Source organism: Lithobates pipiens, unplaced genomic scaffold (assembly GCF_037356315.1).
Source record: "Lithobates pipiens isolate NorthernLeopardFrog02 unplaced genomic scaffold, aLitPip1_a1.2 Scaffold_13, whole genome shotgun sequence".
NCBI lineage: Eukaryota > Metazoa > Chordata > Amphibia > Anura > Ranidae > Lithobates > Lithobates pipiens.
Window position 1 is genome coordinate 363763862 of NW_027507718.1, and position 16309 is coordinate 363780170.

At 44.0% G+C, this 16309-nt stretch overlaps 1 protein-coding gene across 3 annotated transcripts in view; it reads right to left on the minus strand.

Moving 5' to 3' along the window:
* Positions 1-16309, minus strand: part of SH3RF1 (SH3 domain containing ring finger 1) — a 267169-nt gene that overhangs the window by 18482 nt on the left and 232378 nt on the right. For all 3 annotated transcript variants that reach the window (XM_077477183.1, XM_077477182.1, XM_077477180.1), the window contains one exon: positions 4423-4769. In XM_077477183.1, the coding sequence (XP_077333309.1) occupies positions 4423-4769 (347 nt within the window). The remainder of the gene's footprint in view (positions 1-4422; positions 4770-16309) is intronic.

Here is a 16309-nt window from a genome sequence, read left to right on the forward strand (position 1 = left end):
ACCACTTTTTTGGAAAGTAGACAGTCTATTTAGTAAGAGGCATGGCAAGCTTTTTTGAAGTTGTAATTTTTTGTCAGTTTAAAAAAATAAAAAAATAAATAAAATAATAATAATACTTTTTTCATTTTTTTTTATACACCACGTCATCATCTAACTGGCGAGTCACTAACTGGTGCAAGTGTATAAAAAAAAAAAATTTTTTTTTTTTTTTTTTTACACCATTTATAAACACACTATGACCACAGCAATACACATCACGATTGCTTATACCAGTGAATTTCATGGTTATAAGAAATCGTTTTTAATGAATGAATTTGATTCATTTAGAGTGTATTGTTGTGACACAATCAGTGACAGATGAGCCTGTGGGGCATGTTCCGGAAGGACGTCATATGATGTCCACCAAGTACAACACACGTCCTGCCCAGCTGTTATTTGTCTATAGGCCGGGACGGAACTGGCTAAAGGAATTCTCTAGCCAAAACCTTTTGTTTTTTCATTTTTGACACAGTTGTGAACCAACCCCAGACAGCTTTTCTTGCTGCTCATGGTGCTGTTGGGGAGATTTTCTCTCACTCCCTGATAGAATTGTGAATGAAAATCTGTAATAATGTCCATACTGCAGATTTACTTTTATTTACGGATTGAAATATAAATCTACCAAATACTGGAAAAAATTTTGTGTGTGTTGGCGTTCCCTACTCTAACCCATAAGAAAATAAAAGTGCTGAATTTTAAATAGGCTTTAAATGTCACTGAGCATTTTAGAGCTTATAATTGCTAAAGCAAGGCATTATGGGTCCAAAAAGCCAAACGCTAGCCAAATTTGTTCGAGTAGAGGCAGTTATAACCTCTGCTAACTACAACTTGCTTTATATGTTCCCCGTTGTCTGATTGGGAACATAACCCATAATTGTCTGTTTCAGGGGGAAATTTGTCACACCCTGACACACAGTCATTGGGAAAAGAAAATTAATGAAATTCCTGCAAAAAAAAAACCCTGACAGAGGTTGTATTCCTTCTGTATTCTGTCCAAATCAACAAAAATGGCTAAACTAAGGCTCTAACAAGACACAGGCAGTATTAGAGGTCGACCGATATGGGTTTTTCTCTGGCCGATGCCGATATTTTGAAATCATGGCGGCCGATGGCCGATATATGATGCCGATTTTTTTGGGCCGATATGTTAGGCCGATTTTTTTATTTTTTTTATCCCCCTTCATCTTATAAAACCTAACAGACACCTTTGCCACTGGGGCATTTTTTTAGGCGCTTTTGGACTAAAAATAGCACCTGTAAAGTGCCTGCAAAACGGCTCCCCTGCAGTCTGTGTGAAAGACAGTGTGCTTTCACACTGAGGCGATGCAAGCAGCACGTTTTGGACTGGTGTATACCGCTTTTCCACCACTTCTGCCCATTGATATTAATGGGCACCACTGCCCAAGCGCATGCAATGCGATTTGGCAGCGGTGCTTCACGGGCGCATTTAACCTCTTCTTCGGCCGCTAGCTAGGATTATATGCGCCCCACTAGCAGCCGAATAGCACCGCTAAAATGATGGTAAAGCACTGCTAAAACTAGCAACATTTTACCATCAACGTCTGCCCGCTCCAGTGTGCAAGCAGCCTATAAAATAAAAACAAGTACTCAAAACTTTTGGACAAAAGAAAAAAAAAATGGACTAACTTTACTGTTTTATTTATTTATTTATTTATTTTTTTAAATCATTTAGTGTATTTCCCCCCCCCCAAAAATGCATTTGAAAGACCTCTGCGCAAATGCCGTGTGACATAAAATGTTGCAACAACCGCTATTTTATTCCCTAGGATCTCTGCTAAAAATATATATATATTTTTTGGGGGGTCTAAGTGATTTTCTGGCAGAAAATACAGGACTTTTACTTGTAAGCAACAAGTGTCAGAAAAGATTTAGTCTTTAAATGGTTAAACTGAGAACTTCTACACAGTGAGATGATTTCATTCATTCAAGTGTAAACATTGTATCTTTCTGTTCTTTTCTTGGCAGGCTGCCCAGAGAGGAGGAAAGACGTTTCTATGACGACTCAGGCAACTTACACTGACTTCTATTACAGAAGTCATTTCCAAGTCCCGCTGTTCTAAATCGGCCTTTTTATCAGCTCAATCGGCCGATGCCGATTAAATAAAAAACGACAAATATCGGCCGTTATATCGGCCGGCCGATATATCGGTCGACCTCTAGGCAGTATGGCCTTCGTAAACCCTCTTACCTTAAAGGCTAAGCAGGGCCGCTATCAGGGGGGTACAGCCGTTGCAACTGTAAGCCCTTGTACACACGGTCGGAGATTCCGACATCCAAATCCGTCGGATTTTGTCCGAAACTGTTGCATACACACGGTCGGACAAAGTTGTCGGAAAATCCGACGTGATTACGTAATTTCGTTACGACGGGACTACGTTCACGCTAGTAGCCAATAGCTTTGGTGTAGGAATTTGATCGGAGCATGCGTGGCACTTTGTCCGATCGGAATTCTCTATACATGATCAGAGTATGTCCGATCGGAGCATTTTGTCGGAAAATTTTACCAAAAAGTTGGAAAACTTGGTCCGTCGGATACTCCAACGGAAACAGTCCGATGTAGACCACACACAGTCGGAATATCTGACAAAACGGTCCGATCGGACACATTCCGTCGGAATCTCCGACCGTGTGTACAAGGGCAAAGGGGCCCGGGCCAAAAGAAGGCAGGACGGGTGAAGGGGATCCATGTTGTGCAGTACAGAAACAATCTTACAGTTTCTGCTGTTCTGCTGTCACTGAGCTCAGACACTGAGCTCTTTACTGCCACCTCTGGCTACTATGTGCACCCCTCGTGTGACAGTGATCTACCTGTATTATGCTTCCCAGCAACATGTCAGCTATGTGAAAATGAGCTGGGACCAGGTAGCAAGCTACAAGTAGGGGCTGTGATGGAAAGGGAGGGGGGCTGTTTGCGTACAGGTAGGGGCCAGAGGCTTGTGTGTGTGTACAGATTTGTGAATGTGTGGATGCCATATATATAGGTGTGTGTGTGTGGGGGGGAGGTGCTGACATATATACACAGGTGTGCGTGGGGGGCGCTGACATATATACAGGTGCATGGGGGGGCGCTGAAATATATACAGGTGTGTGGTGGGCGCTGACATATATTTATATATATATAGGTGTGTGTGTGTGTGTGTGTGGGAGGGGGCTCTGACATATATACAAATGTGTGTGTGGGGGGGCTGAAATATATACAGGTGTGTGTGTGTGTGTGGGGGGGGGGGCTAACGTATATACATGTGTGTGTGGGGGGGTGCCATATACACAGGTGTATATAAAAGTGTGAGGGGGCTGAAAAATATGCAGGATTGAGGGGGAGGCTGAGTGCGAGTGAGGTGGCCGGTGATCGGATTCGGTAGGATGGCCCACAGGCAAGCACTGGGGAATGTTGGTGATCAGGCTGGTGGGGGCAGGTCTAGAGCTGTGTAAGGGGCCCAAAAGTTTCTGATGGCTGCCCTGAGGCTAAGCATACCTTTAGGAACAGGTTACATCCATATTTAGGGTGTAACATGGACCCAAAACACCCACCCCCAGAGCCATTGTCCTTTTTTAAAATTGGCACAGTTGTTTGTGGCTCATCTTGCACAGTCCCATCATTCATTCACAGAGATATATGAATTAATAGATTACAAGTCCCACCTGCTATTGCGGCAGATGGACTTGTAAGTCTCAATGGACAACGAGTGTGCTGATCAGCACACAGTTTGAGGACACTTCTCCAGTTCTCTAACTGAAAACCCATACAGAGGTATAGTCAGAAATCTGGAGAAGGAGTGTGCAGGGGCCTGACATCACATCCGCGATCCACCTGCAGGCTTCTGTGTAATAAAAAAAATAAAAAAAGAGAACGTGTCAGACGTGACAAATGCTGATAACAAAGGAAAGAAGCACCAGAGAGAAACATCACTTAGAGCTTTGGAGAGACATAATTAAACACTAAACACTACAGATATATGTGCTTAATTAAGTAAGCCAGAATTTGAGAAAACCCAGGAGAAAAATGTGCAAATGATCAAAATCCTACAATAAAGTTTCTTTTGAAAATGTAGAATTATGGTAAGAGTACAAAGTGGAGGCTTCCTTTAAATAAACTACAGGCTCAATAATCACCCAAAATGTATGTATTCTCTAGGACTTTCAGGGAGAAGAAATTCCTAAGATACTTAGCCAAATATGATATTTTTAATTGCAATCAATGAAAAACATTTGACTAGCACAGGAAATGGCCTGATAACGTTCCTTTTTTGTTCCATTCACACTCACACACAACAAATGCACTTTCACTGGGTAAGTTTCTTTGCACAATGTCTTTATAAATTAACACCTAAGGCTATCAGTTTCCAGTTTCTTTAAAATTACCTTGCTGTCCTTGTCTTGCTTATTAGCAGCAGAAGAACTTGAAGGTACTGAAACACTATCAGGAGATGAAGAGCTTCCAGTGGCTGCAGAGCCACATTTCCAGCTGCCATCTGCCTCCGCAGAGGTCCCGGTGCTGCCGCTACAGTTGGCAGGCATTGGCACATTTGATCTGTTGAGATTCATGGCAGCATTGATGTATGCAGCTGAACTTGAAAGCTGTGGCTGCATTTGCTGGGCAGGAGAGCCTTGGTGGGCATTGCCAGATGGTCCTTGGATAAGGGAAGAGGCATTCTGAGCCTGGATGGGAGTAACTGCAGCTGTCGGTCGCTCCTGATTATGGGCAGCGGCTGGGAAAACAGAGAAGTTGATGAGCACCATTGAGTTAATGGACATACATATTAGCATTATTAATTCTGAATAGATTTTCAAATAATATTTGTTTTATTATTTAAGGCATGCCAACTTTCAACCCCCATTAATTATTACATATAATGTTATTATCGAAAAACAATAAATCTTCATTTTTAAATAATTTTTGTCTCATTCATAGACTTACAATTTCCTATGGTAATATCTCATTTTATAGCAGCCAATTTGGCTACTACAACTCTATGGAAAAGGAGGTAAGAAAGTGAACAGCAGGATATTTAGTATTTTTGTTTATCTTCACTTGTCTTATTTCTGCTTTAAAGACAAATCTAATCTGGGAGAAAGGTCCAATTTTGAAGGAGCGCAAAAATAAATGTCTGGGAGATCTTATGCATAGCTAGGAAGAACACTTGTCTGATCATTATTGTTTTCCTTTGATAACATGAGGAGCATGCAAAACGCTTACGCCGCTTATCTCCTTTGGCCTGAAAACCATTGAGTTTATGTGTATTGGCCAGCACAGATTTCCAAAGGATGTTTCTATGGTGTCTTTACATCCAACTGGCCTCTACTAACTATGGCCACTTTACCATCCTACAGTGGAAGTAGTAACCGATTCTTATTTCTTGGATTTCTCTCTCTGTAATTAAAAGATAATTGGTGGTTCATTTTCCCCCTTCATTTTACATAGAACTCAAGGAGCCACAGTGACTACCAGAAACTAGATTTTGATCTAATACATTGTAATGACATAAATAAAGCTGAACAGCCATTACATGTTGATACTTGCCCAAAGAGGGAGGTGACCTCTTTGGGAACTTTTTCACAGCTTCATGGAAGACCTGAAGCTAATAACCTACTCAGTCAGATATTCAAAGCCAGGAAGAGGACTGTGGAATCTCTGCGGAGAACAGGATCCAGCTGCCCCATGACGTGGTACATACTTTATTACGGCTTGGCTAACTCAATAAAGCTACAGACAATTTTTTTTTTATGGCTAAACTTAAACTTGGGGACAGCCTTCCTAGAAGAGGTGAAGCAGTTATAGATGCAGAGGATGGGCCAACTCAATGTTGAACTCTACATGCCAAGACTGGGATGCCATCAAAGTTCATGTGCGTGTAAAGGCAGGCATCCCAATACTTTTGGTAATATAGTCAGGTGGTTCTCAATCCTGTCCCCAAGTAACCCAACAGGCCATGTTTTGGGAATTTCTCTTTTATAAAATAGCTGTCCAAAATACCAAGCCATTGAGTCTGATTTAAAGCATCCGTGCAATATAAAAGGAAAACCTGCAAACATGGCCTGTTGGGGGTACTTGAGGACAGGGTTGAGAATCACTGATATAGTGTATGTTCTTGCCTAAATGAATAGACCGTAAAGTTAAAGTGGAATGAAAAGCAACATTTTTTGGCTAGAGAAAGGGAGGGTCCAATAGCCAAACAGGAAGTGAGAGGTAATCCCTGTAAATTAATGAAATTCCTTGGGGGGCCCCAAGTCACCAGAACTAGTGTCCCCATTGGAAGATTTCCCCTCTGGTCCTTTTCTGGGGACAACCAAAAATGTGTGATTTTCTTTTAGTTTCACTTTCAATGTTAATCGTAAACAGGACAAATAGAGGGAGTGAATCTCCTTAGTGGGGGCACAGACAGCAAAATATACTTTAATTTCCTGATATTTCCTGCTCTCGACTGTTTCCCCTTTGTAAAAACTAAAGTCAGTAGGTGCACAAGCCACTCCATTCTTTTACAGTGTTGCTGCAGGAGAAGCATGGGTAATGTGATTAGACAGAAGGAAACAAGCGGTCATTCAAATAACCACAATGGTAGGCTGGGGCAGTACCCATATCACTTTACATCCCAAAAGCCAACAATGCAAATATATAAAAGCACAATCAACCACAGGAAACAAATTAATAAAAAATGAATTCTAACAGGATACTTCACTTTGCACATTTCCCTTTTCTTGGAGCCAAGACAGCAGTGCAGAAAATAATGGAAGTCTGCATGAACAATACGTCAGTGTTTTTTTAGTATGCCATTTCTAATCCCAGTTTTCATTTATACACTATACTTGATGTAAACTGCACAAGGTAATGCTAACTTTGGAGCTTTAAAAGTTCCCCCATTCAGCTTATACTGAATGATCCCAACAACAGCTGCCTAATCTAATTACATTTATTTTTACAGGCCCAACCAGAAATGACTGTGTTTGTTTTCCTTTTTATTATTACGGTCCACATTTCAGGCCGATTTGGGTATAGCAAGTGAGCCCTATAAATTTAAATGACCATATGAGAAAATAACAATGTTTTCGTAGCTTTGCTTTATTGCTTCTCTTCCCCAGCTTTATTCTCCCATTTGGTTAAATAACTATTCAAATTTTCGACATTCAGAGGTAGAGTAAAACCTGATATTGAGAACACCCTTAGCCTGAACTCGGGAAGAATTTCAAGAACTAAAAATATATATTTTTACCATTTCATCAATTTGTACTATGAAGTTTAATAAAGAGTTCTGTGAATTAAATTCACAAGAACAGATGTATAGTATCTGGCTATAAATGAAATTCTTTTAGTCCTCTAAAGCTCCCTTTCGAGCAGTAAAACAGATTTGACAATTTCACTTTGGGTAATGCATTTCTCCAAACTCCTTTGAAGTTTCTACCAATTGCCATAAAGAGACTTCTCGATTTCCACACAAAAAGGAAAACTAGCCAGGGAATGACGACATGATTATGTCATTTGACCATTCATTTTCTACAGTTTACATCACAGTTCAACAGCCACGTACTGCCACAGACTACCCTGCACTCCGTTATAGGCACAAAATAAATACAACCATTGGGGAAATCAAAATGATGAACAAAACTGTAAAAGGCCCACACATAAGGCTACTTTCACACTGGGGCGGTGAGGGCGTCGGCGATAAAGTGCCGCTAGGTTTAGCGGTGCTTTACCGTTGTTTTAGTGGAGCTTTTTGGCACTTTTAACACCCGATAGTGGCTAAAGGGGTTAATACTGCCCATGTAGCTCTGCTGCCGAAGCAGGCACTTCGGCAGCACTGCCCATTTATTTCAATAAGCTGGCTTAGGAGCAGTGTATACACCAAAGATGCTGCTTGCAGGACTTTTTGTAAGTCCTGCAAGTGTTCCAGTGTAAAAGTTTTCGGGCTCTCACACTGGAATGACAGAAGAGGCGCTTTACAGGAGATATTTTTAGCGCTAAAACGCCTGTAAAGCGCCTCAGTGTGAAAGTGGCCTAAGTGTTCATGTACAGTATACTTATCTTATTAATATATAAAGCCTATTGGCAATGGCTGAACTTGATATTAAGCAGTATAAAATATTTTTCCAGCTGTAAGCTTTGGCTTGCAGACAGCTGCGAGTATTAACCACTTCCCGACCAGCGCACGACGATGTACGTCGACAGAATGGCACGGGCAGGCATATTGGCGTACAGGTACGTCCAATATTCAATGCCGCCCTGCCATCGGGAGTGCGCCGCCAGCGGCGCGCTCCCGCGCTGGTCGGGACCCCCGTGAGTCCGGTCGCGGGACCCGCGGACTCTATCGCCGCGGGCATCCCCGCGATCGTCTCACGGAGCGGCCGAAATGGAGGAAATGCTGTGTAAACAACATTTCTCCATTCTGCCTAGCAACTAGTGACGCTGATCTCTGCTCCATGTGATTGGAGCAGAGATCAGTGTTCACTAAATGAAAGCCCAACCCCCCCACAGTTAGTAACACACCCCTAGGAACACTTAACCCCTACACTGCCACCCACTGGTTAACCCTTTCACTGCCAGTGTCATTTACACAGGAATCACTGCATTTATATAGCAGTGATTACTGTATAAATGACAATGGTCTCAAAAATGTGTCAAAAATGTCCGATGGGTCCCCTACAATGTCGCAGTCACAATAAAAATCGCTGATCGCCGCCATTACTAGTAAAAAAAAAATAATAAAAAAATATTAATAAAAATGCTATAAAACTATCCCTATTTTGTAAACGCTATAACTTTTGCGCAAACCAATCAATAATCGCTTATTGCGATTTTTTTTTACCAAAAATATGTAGAAGAATACGTATCGGCCTAAACTGAGGGAAAAAAATGTTTTTTTATATATTTTTGGGGGATATTTATTATAACAAAAAGTAAAAAATAATGCGTTTTTTTCAAAATTGTCGCTCTATTTTTGGTTATAGCGCAAAAAATAAAAACCGCAGGGGTGATCAAATACCACCAAAAGAAAGCTCTATTTGTGGGAAAAAAAGGACGTCAATTTTGTTTGGGAGCCACGTCGCACGACCGCGCAATTGTCAGTTAAAGCGACGCAGTGCCGAATCGCAAAAAGGGGTCTGGTCTTTGACCAGCAAATTGGTCTGGTCTGCAAGTGGTTAAAGAGGAACCTATCAAGTCACAAATATGTCATATACCATTGCTGAGTTGATTTTGAAAGTGAACGTTCTCGGGCTGCCATCTTTACCTTTGCTACTTCGTGAATCACTAACTTAAAACCCCCAAAGGAAATCAGCTGTAAAAATGTGGGGTTGTAGTGGCTGCCTTGCTTTCTAAACCACTGATCAAGAAAGTTACAATTCCTAATATTATACCGTATATACTCGAGTATAGGCCGACCCGAATATAAGCCGAGGCCCCCAATTTACCCCCAAAAAAACTGGCAAACTTATTGACTCGTGTATAAGCCGAGGGTGAGACATGCCTGTCCATCCCTGTGTGTGTGTCCGTCCATCCCTGTGTGTCCGTCCATCCCTGTGTGTCCGTCCATCCCTGTGTGTCCGTCCATCCCTGTGTGTCCGTCCATCCATCCCTGTGTGTGTGTGTGTCCATCCATCCATCCATCCCTGTGTGTGTGTGTCTCCATCCATCCATCCATCCATCCCTGTGTGTGTGTGTCTCCATCCATCCATCCATCCATCCCTGTGTGTGTGTGTGTCTCCATCCATCCATCCATCCATCCCTGTGTGTGTCTCCATCCGTGTGTGTGTGTGTGTGTGTGTGTGTGTGTGTGTGTGTGTGTGTGTGTGTGTGTGTGTCCAGCCTACCTTTGTCCCGAGCCTCCGTCCCGTGCCTTGCCTCCTTGCCTCCGTCCCGTGCCGTGACTTGCCTCCTTGCATCCGTCCCGTGTCGTGCCGTGCCTTGCCGCCGCCGTCCCGTCCCGTCCCGTGCCGTGCCTTCCCTTGCCTCCGTCCCGTGCCCTCTTCGTCGGCGGCCATTGTAAAGTTCAAAAGCTGCGCCGCCGCCTTCGCCTGTGATAGGCGGAACACTGAATTTCCCAGCAGCCTGTGTTCCGCCTATCACAGACGTCGTATCATCCTCGTCCGTAGTACGAGGATGATACGATGTCCGTGATAGGCGGAACACAGGCTGCTGGGAAATTCAGTGTTCCGCCTATCACAGGCGAAGGCGGAGCCGGAGGCGCGGCTTTTGAATAGAATGGCCGCTGTCTGTCTGCTCGACACGCTGATCGAGCGGGCAGACAGCGATGACTCGAGTATAAGCCGAGGGGGGCACTTTCAGCCTCAAAAAAGAGGCTGAAAATCTCGGCTTATACTCGAGTATATACGGTAAACACTTTTAAACACGCAGAAAAGTCTTTGTTAACCACTTCAATACCGGGCACTTAAACACCTTCCTGCCCAGACCAATTTTCAGCTTTCAGCACTGTCACACTTTGAATGACAATTGCGCGGTCGTGCTACACTGTACCCAAATGAAATTTTTATCATTTTTTTCCCACAAATAGAGCTTTCTTTTGGTGGTATTTGATCACCTCTACGGTTTTTATTTTTTACGCTACAAATAAAAAAATACCGAAAATTTTGAAAAAAATAATGTTTTTTTTTTGTTTCAGTTTCAGAACTTTGTAAATAAGTACGTTTTCTCCTTCACTGATGGGCACTGATGGGGCTACACTGGTGGGCACTGATGGGGCTACACTGATGGGCACTGATAAGGCGGCACTGATGAGGTGGCATTGATGGACACTGATATGTGGCACGGATGGGCGACACGGATGGGCGACACGGATGGGCGACACGGATGGGCGACACGGATGGGCGACACGGATGGGCGACAAGGATGGGCGACACGGATGGACACTGATAGGTGGCACAAATTGGCACTGATAGCTGGCACGGATTGGCATGGATGGGCGGCACGGATTGGCATGGATGGACGGCACAGATGGGCATGGATGGGCGGCACAGATGGGCATGGATGGGCGGCACAGATGGGCATGGATAGGCGGCACAGATGGGCATCGATAGGCGGCACAGATGGGCATCGATAGGCGGCACAGATGGGCATCGATAGGCGGCACAGATGGGCATCGATAGGCGGCACAGATGGGCATGGATAGGCGGCACAGATGGGCATGGATAGGCGGCACAGATGGGCATGGATAGGCGGCACAGATGGGCACTGAGAGGCGGCACAGGTGGGCACTGAGAGGCGGCACAGGTGGGCACTGAGAGGCGGCACAGGTGGGCACTGAGAGGCGGCATTGGTGTTATACTGTACTAATGGATGCCAATCAGTGCCAAACAATAATGCATGCCAATCAGTGATGCCCATTGTGGGGACTGATTGGCATCCATTATGGGCACTGATTGACATCCATTGTGCTGACTGGCATCCCTGGTGGTCTAGGGAGGATTACCTTTTCCCTGGTGGTCTGGTGGTGTCCCTGGTGGTCCAGTGTGGGCATCCTCGGGGGGGGGGCTGTGCTAATAATCGATCAGCACAGACCCCCCCTGTCAGAGGAGCAGCCGATCGGCTCTCCTCTACTCGCGTCTGACAGACGCGAGTGAGGAAAAGCCAATCACCGGCTCTTCCCATTTACACTGTGATCAGCCGTGATTGGACACGGCTGATCACGTGGTAAAGAGTCTCCGTCGGAGACTCTTTACCGAGATCGTAGTTGCCGGGTGTCAGACTGACACCCCGCAACAACGATCGCCGCGATGCGCGCCCCCGGGGGCGCGCAGCGGCTCATAATCCTGATCACGTCATATGACGTCCGATCAGGATTATGAAACCACTTTGCCACCGTCAATTGCCTATAGGGCGGGCGGCAAGTGGTTAATACTCAGAAAAGTCACCAAAACCTGCTGGAAAGCGCTTTGTCACCTGGCCCATCTACAGTGTTGCCAACCTACCAGATTGAAATGTACTGGCACAGCCAAGTTTTTACCGACATTTCCAAAAGTTACAAAATTACAGTTTTAAGTGCAAATTTAGGCTACAAACATGTGCAATATGCAATTCACAACGTGATTCAAAGTGGAGTTCCACCCCCAAAAAACAAAAAATTATTAATGTGCTTAAAAAAAATTTTTTGACTCACCTCTAAATGCCTGTTGCTATGGGGTCTGCCTCCTTCGGTGCCTGGGCTCCTGATATCACTTCCCTTGGTGCAGGAAGAGAGATCGCCTCTCCCCCTTCCCTCTTGTCAATCATCTGGGACACGTGACCGGCCCCAGATGATTGCACGGCCAGTGGCGGCTCGCGCACGCGCATTGGGTGCCCGGCTGTGAAGCCACAGCCGGGCGCCCATAGTTAAAATGGGGGGTGAGCGGGGCTTCGACCCCCGGCATCGCTGGACGCCAGGACAGGTAAGTGTCCGATTATTAAAAGTCAGTAGCTGCTGACTTTTTTTTTTTTTTTTTTAAGTGGGAACCCCTCTTTAAGGTCAATATTAACCACTGGACCTCAGGAAGATTTATCCCCCTTCATGACCAGGCCTTTTGCGATACAGCACTGCGTTACTTTAACTGACAATTGCCTGATTGTGTAACACTGTACCCTAATGAAATGTATGTCCCCCCCCCCCCCCCACACACACACAAATAGAGCTTTCTTTTGGTGGTATTTGATCACCTCTGCAGTTATAGTTAAAAAAAAAAAAAAAAAAAATTTTTTTACTTTTTGCTATAAAATATTTCCAATAAATTGTAAGCTCTAACGAGCAGGGCCCTCTGATCCCTCCTGTATTGATTTGTATTGTAAGTGTACTGTCTGCCCTCATATTGTAAAGCGCTGCGCAAACTGTTGGCGCCATATAAATCCTGAATAATAATAATAATAAAAAAAAAAAAAAAAAATGTCTTCATTAATTTAGCCCAATATGTATTCTGCTACAATTTTTGGTAAAAATTAAAAATCCCAAGCAGCTTATATAGATTGGTTTGCGCAACATTTTTTGCGTCTATAAACTATGTGATCGTTTTTTTTTTTTTTTTTTTTAAACTATTAATGGCGGCGGCCAAATTGGAACACTGACACTTTGTGGGGACCAGTGACACTAATATAGTGATCTGGGCTAAAAATATGCACTGTCACTGTACTGATGACTGGGAAGGGGTTAACATCAGGGGGCAATCAAAGTGTTAACTGTGTGCCTAGCCTGTGCTTTCACTATTGGAAGGCATTGATCCATATTCCTGCTTTGCAGGAACACAGGATCAATGTCTTCCCTACTGACAGAACAGCAATCTTCCTTGTTTACATAGGCAGATCACCATTCTGCTTGTGTACTGTACAATCGTCAGGGACATTGAGCCAGCAGGAGCAGGTCGCTGGCGCCCCAGACCCAGGACTGTCAGACTGTGACCTGGCACAGAGCGGCCGCCCTGCCACAGTATATCTGTGGTGGGCGGTTGGGAAGTGGTTAAGGCTACAAAAAGATTTCTTATTATATTTTCAATATAGTAGGTAGCTCAGGGACAGGACAGGAGAGGAAGGCAAGGAATTAGAATGGGCAGGCGCACACACGTGAAACACGTGATCATTGACACTGACAGCAGTGTACAGCAGCACAGATGATGAGGACACCACCAACATGACATATCCCCTCCTGAGTCACAGGGACAGTCTTTCTCCATGCCAGGTGGGCTCTTTAGTTCACTCCAGTCCAAACAGCACTGAGAGTCCTGCTCCGAGCTTGCCTTGCTCCAGTCCCACAGACAAAGCTCTGGCCGCTCCACTCGGCTCTCTTTTATCATGCCATCACAAGAACAGCTCAGGCACCACCTCCACCAGACACGCCCCCCACCGGCACTGCCCAAACACACTGTAGCAGGCACTCAGATGGTCAGAGCATCACAGCCATATTTTTACCCGGTAACCTTTTCCCGTTACTAATATTTACTGGCAGGAGAAAAGTGCCCACTTTTAACTGGCTGCCAGTAAAAATACTAACTGTTGGCAACACTGCTGATCTATAGGTGGTAACAGCAAGTCTGATGATTCTGTAAGGAAGCAGCCACAAGTTCTAGCACCATAAAAGTGAGGCATGTTCCCATCATTCTGAGACATCTGCCAATTTTAACCAGTTCCCTACTGCCGTACTGTAAAATGACGGCGGCATATGACGTCCTCTCGGCTTCCCGGCATTGTGGAGAGCGTGCGCTCGCCGTGTCGCTGGGGACCCAATATGTGTGCCCGGTGGTCGCGATATCCGCCAGGCACCCGTGATTGCTCATCACAGAGCAGGGATGTGGATCTGTGGGTGTAAACACACAGATCCTGATAGGGGCGAGGAGAGGAGAACTGATAGTATGTTCCTTGTACAGAGGAACACCAATCGGTCTCCTCCCCTCATCAGTCCCCTCCCGCACAGTTAGAATAATTCCCTAGGACACACATTTAACCCCTGCAGCGCCCCCCTAGTGTTAACCCCTTCCCTGCCAGTCACATTTATACAGTAATCAGTGCATTTTTTATAGCACTGATCGCTTCATAAAATGTGAATGGTCCCAAAATAGTGTCAAAAGTATCCGATCTGCCGGCCGCAATGTAACAGTCACGATAAAAAATGCAGATCGCCGCCATTAGTAGTAAAAAAAAAAAAAAAAAAAAAAAAAAAAAAAAGACAAATCTATCCCCTATTTTGTGGTCGCTATAACTTTTGCGCAAACCAATCAATATACGCTTATTTGGATTTTTTTTAACGAAAAATATGTAGAAGAATACATATCGGCCTAAACTGAGGAAAAAAAAAATGGGATATTATAGCAAAAAGTAATAATGTGTTTTTTTCAAAATTGTTGCAGTTTTTTTGTTCATAGCGCAAAAAATAAAAAACGCAGAGGTGATCAAATACCACCAAAAGAAAGCTCTATTTGTGGGGAAAAAAATGATCAAAATTTAATTTGGGGAAAACATGGCGTGACTACGCAATTGTCATTCAAAATGTGACAGCGCTGAAAGCTGAAACTTGGCCTGTGCAGGAAGGGGGTGAAAATGCCCCATATTGAAGTGCTTAAAGTGCCAACACATTATGACTGCTATCTGATCTGTTTTGGGGCAGATCTGGCAACACTCTCATGTCTGTTGAAACGGAGTGGCTACCACCATCAACAAACAGCCTTGTCCAATGGCTACCGTTTCACTTGCGCCAGCAATGCACAAGGTTCACTCTTCTTCTTCTTTCTCCTCAAAGCTTAAAAGGAGAAGTTCACCTTTTAACAAAAAATAATAAATTCACTTTTTTTGCAGGTAAAAAAAAAAGTTGCATTTATTATTTTTTGTTTCTGGAGCCTCTAAAGCATTGCAGCAGAGATCAGCAGATCACTGGTGTCATGCAGGTCTCCTGCAGACTGTCAGTGCATCTGTGTGCCCGTACGGGCAAGCAAATAAAATTTGACAGGAAGAGAGAATGAACTACCACAGCCCCATAGTAGTCTATTGAAAACGATAAGCCCACAGCTGCAAAGCCTGCCAGACCTTTTGCAGAACACTGAATGGGTGACGTGGCTGGGCGGGCAGGGAGAAGATCATCACTAGCTGTCAGATCAGTGAACTGGGGAGGTGCGGCGGCTGGTCAGTTTGTAACATGCCACAAAGGTTAACTTGTTCTTTAAATCTAAATGCTAGAGCGACCCAGGTAGGATGCAATCCTGTGACCACTGAGACGTAGAAAAGCTCATAAGGCAACTGCATACCTGATTGTTGGGTAATGTCTGCACAGCGAAATATATTATACCTATAATGTCTATGGCTTGATATACTATGACCACACCTGTTATTCCAGTCACTATTGTCAGCGGGTGTGCCTCTGCCAAGTAGGCATATTTTGCAGGATGATGTGTTGTTACACAAAGAGTGCAAATAAGTGTAAGAATGTGTGCTTGTTGGTACAACCATGCATGTTATTAGGGTTAACACACATTTTTATGTGTACATCTTCTGCTTCTGCATCTGTCATTACATTAATACATCATCATTGTCAGACATTTTTTTTTCTGAGCAACACTCCGTTTATTGGCAAATCAAATTGTAAACGTATAATTTAATAACAAGTAAAACTCAGTTTTTATTTTTTATTTTTATAAAAAGCATATTTTGCTCTGTTAACCTATTCATACTGGGCAGATTCCCAACAGCCTAATATGCTGGCAGACTGGGGAAAATTCTGGAGAAAGACTGTCTGGTGGGTGAGTGGTGGTAAGGAAGACTAGATGTGGGCTACGGTCAGAGCTTGTATACATG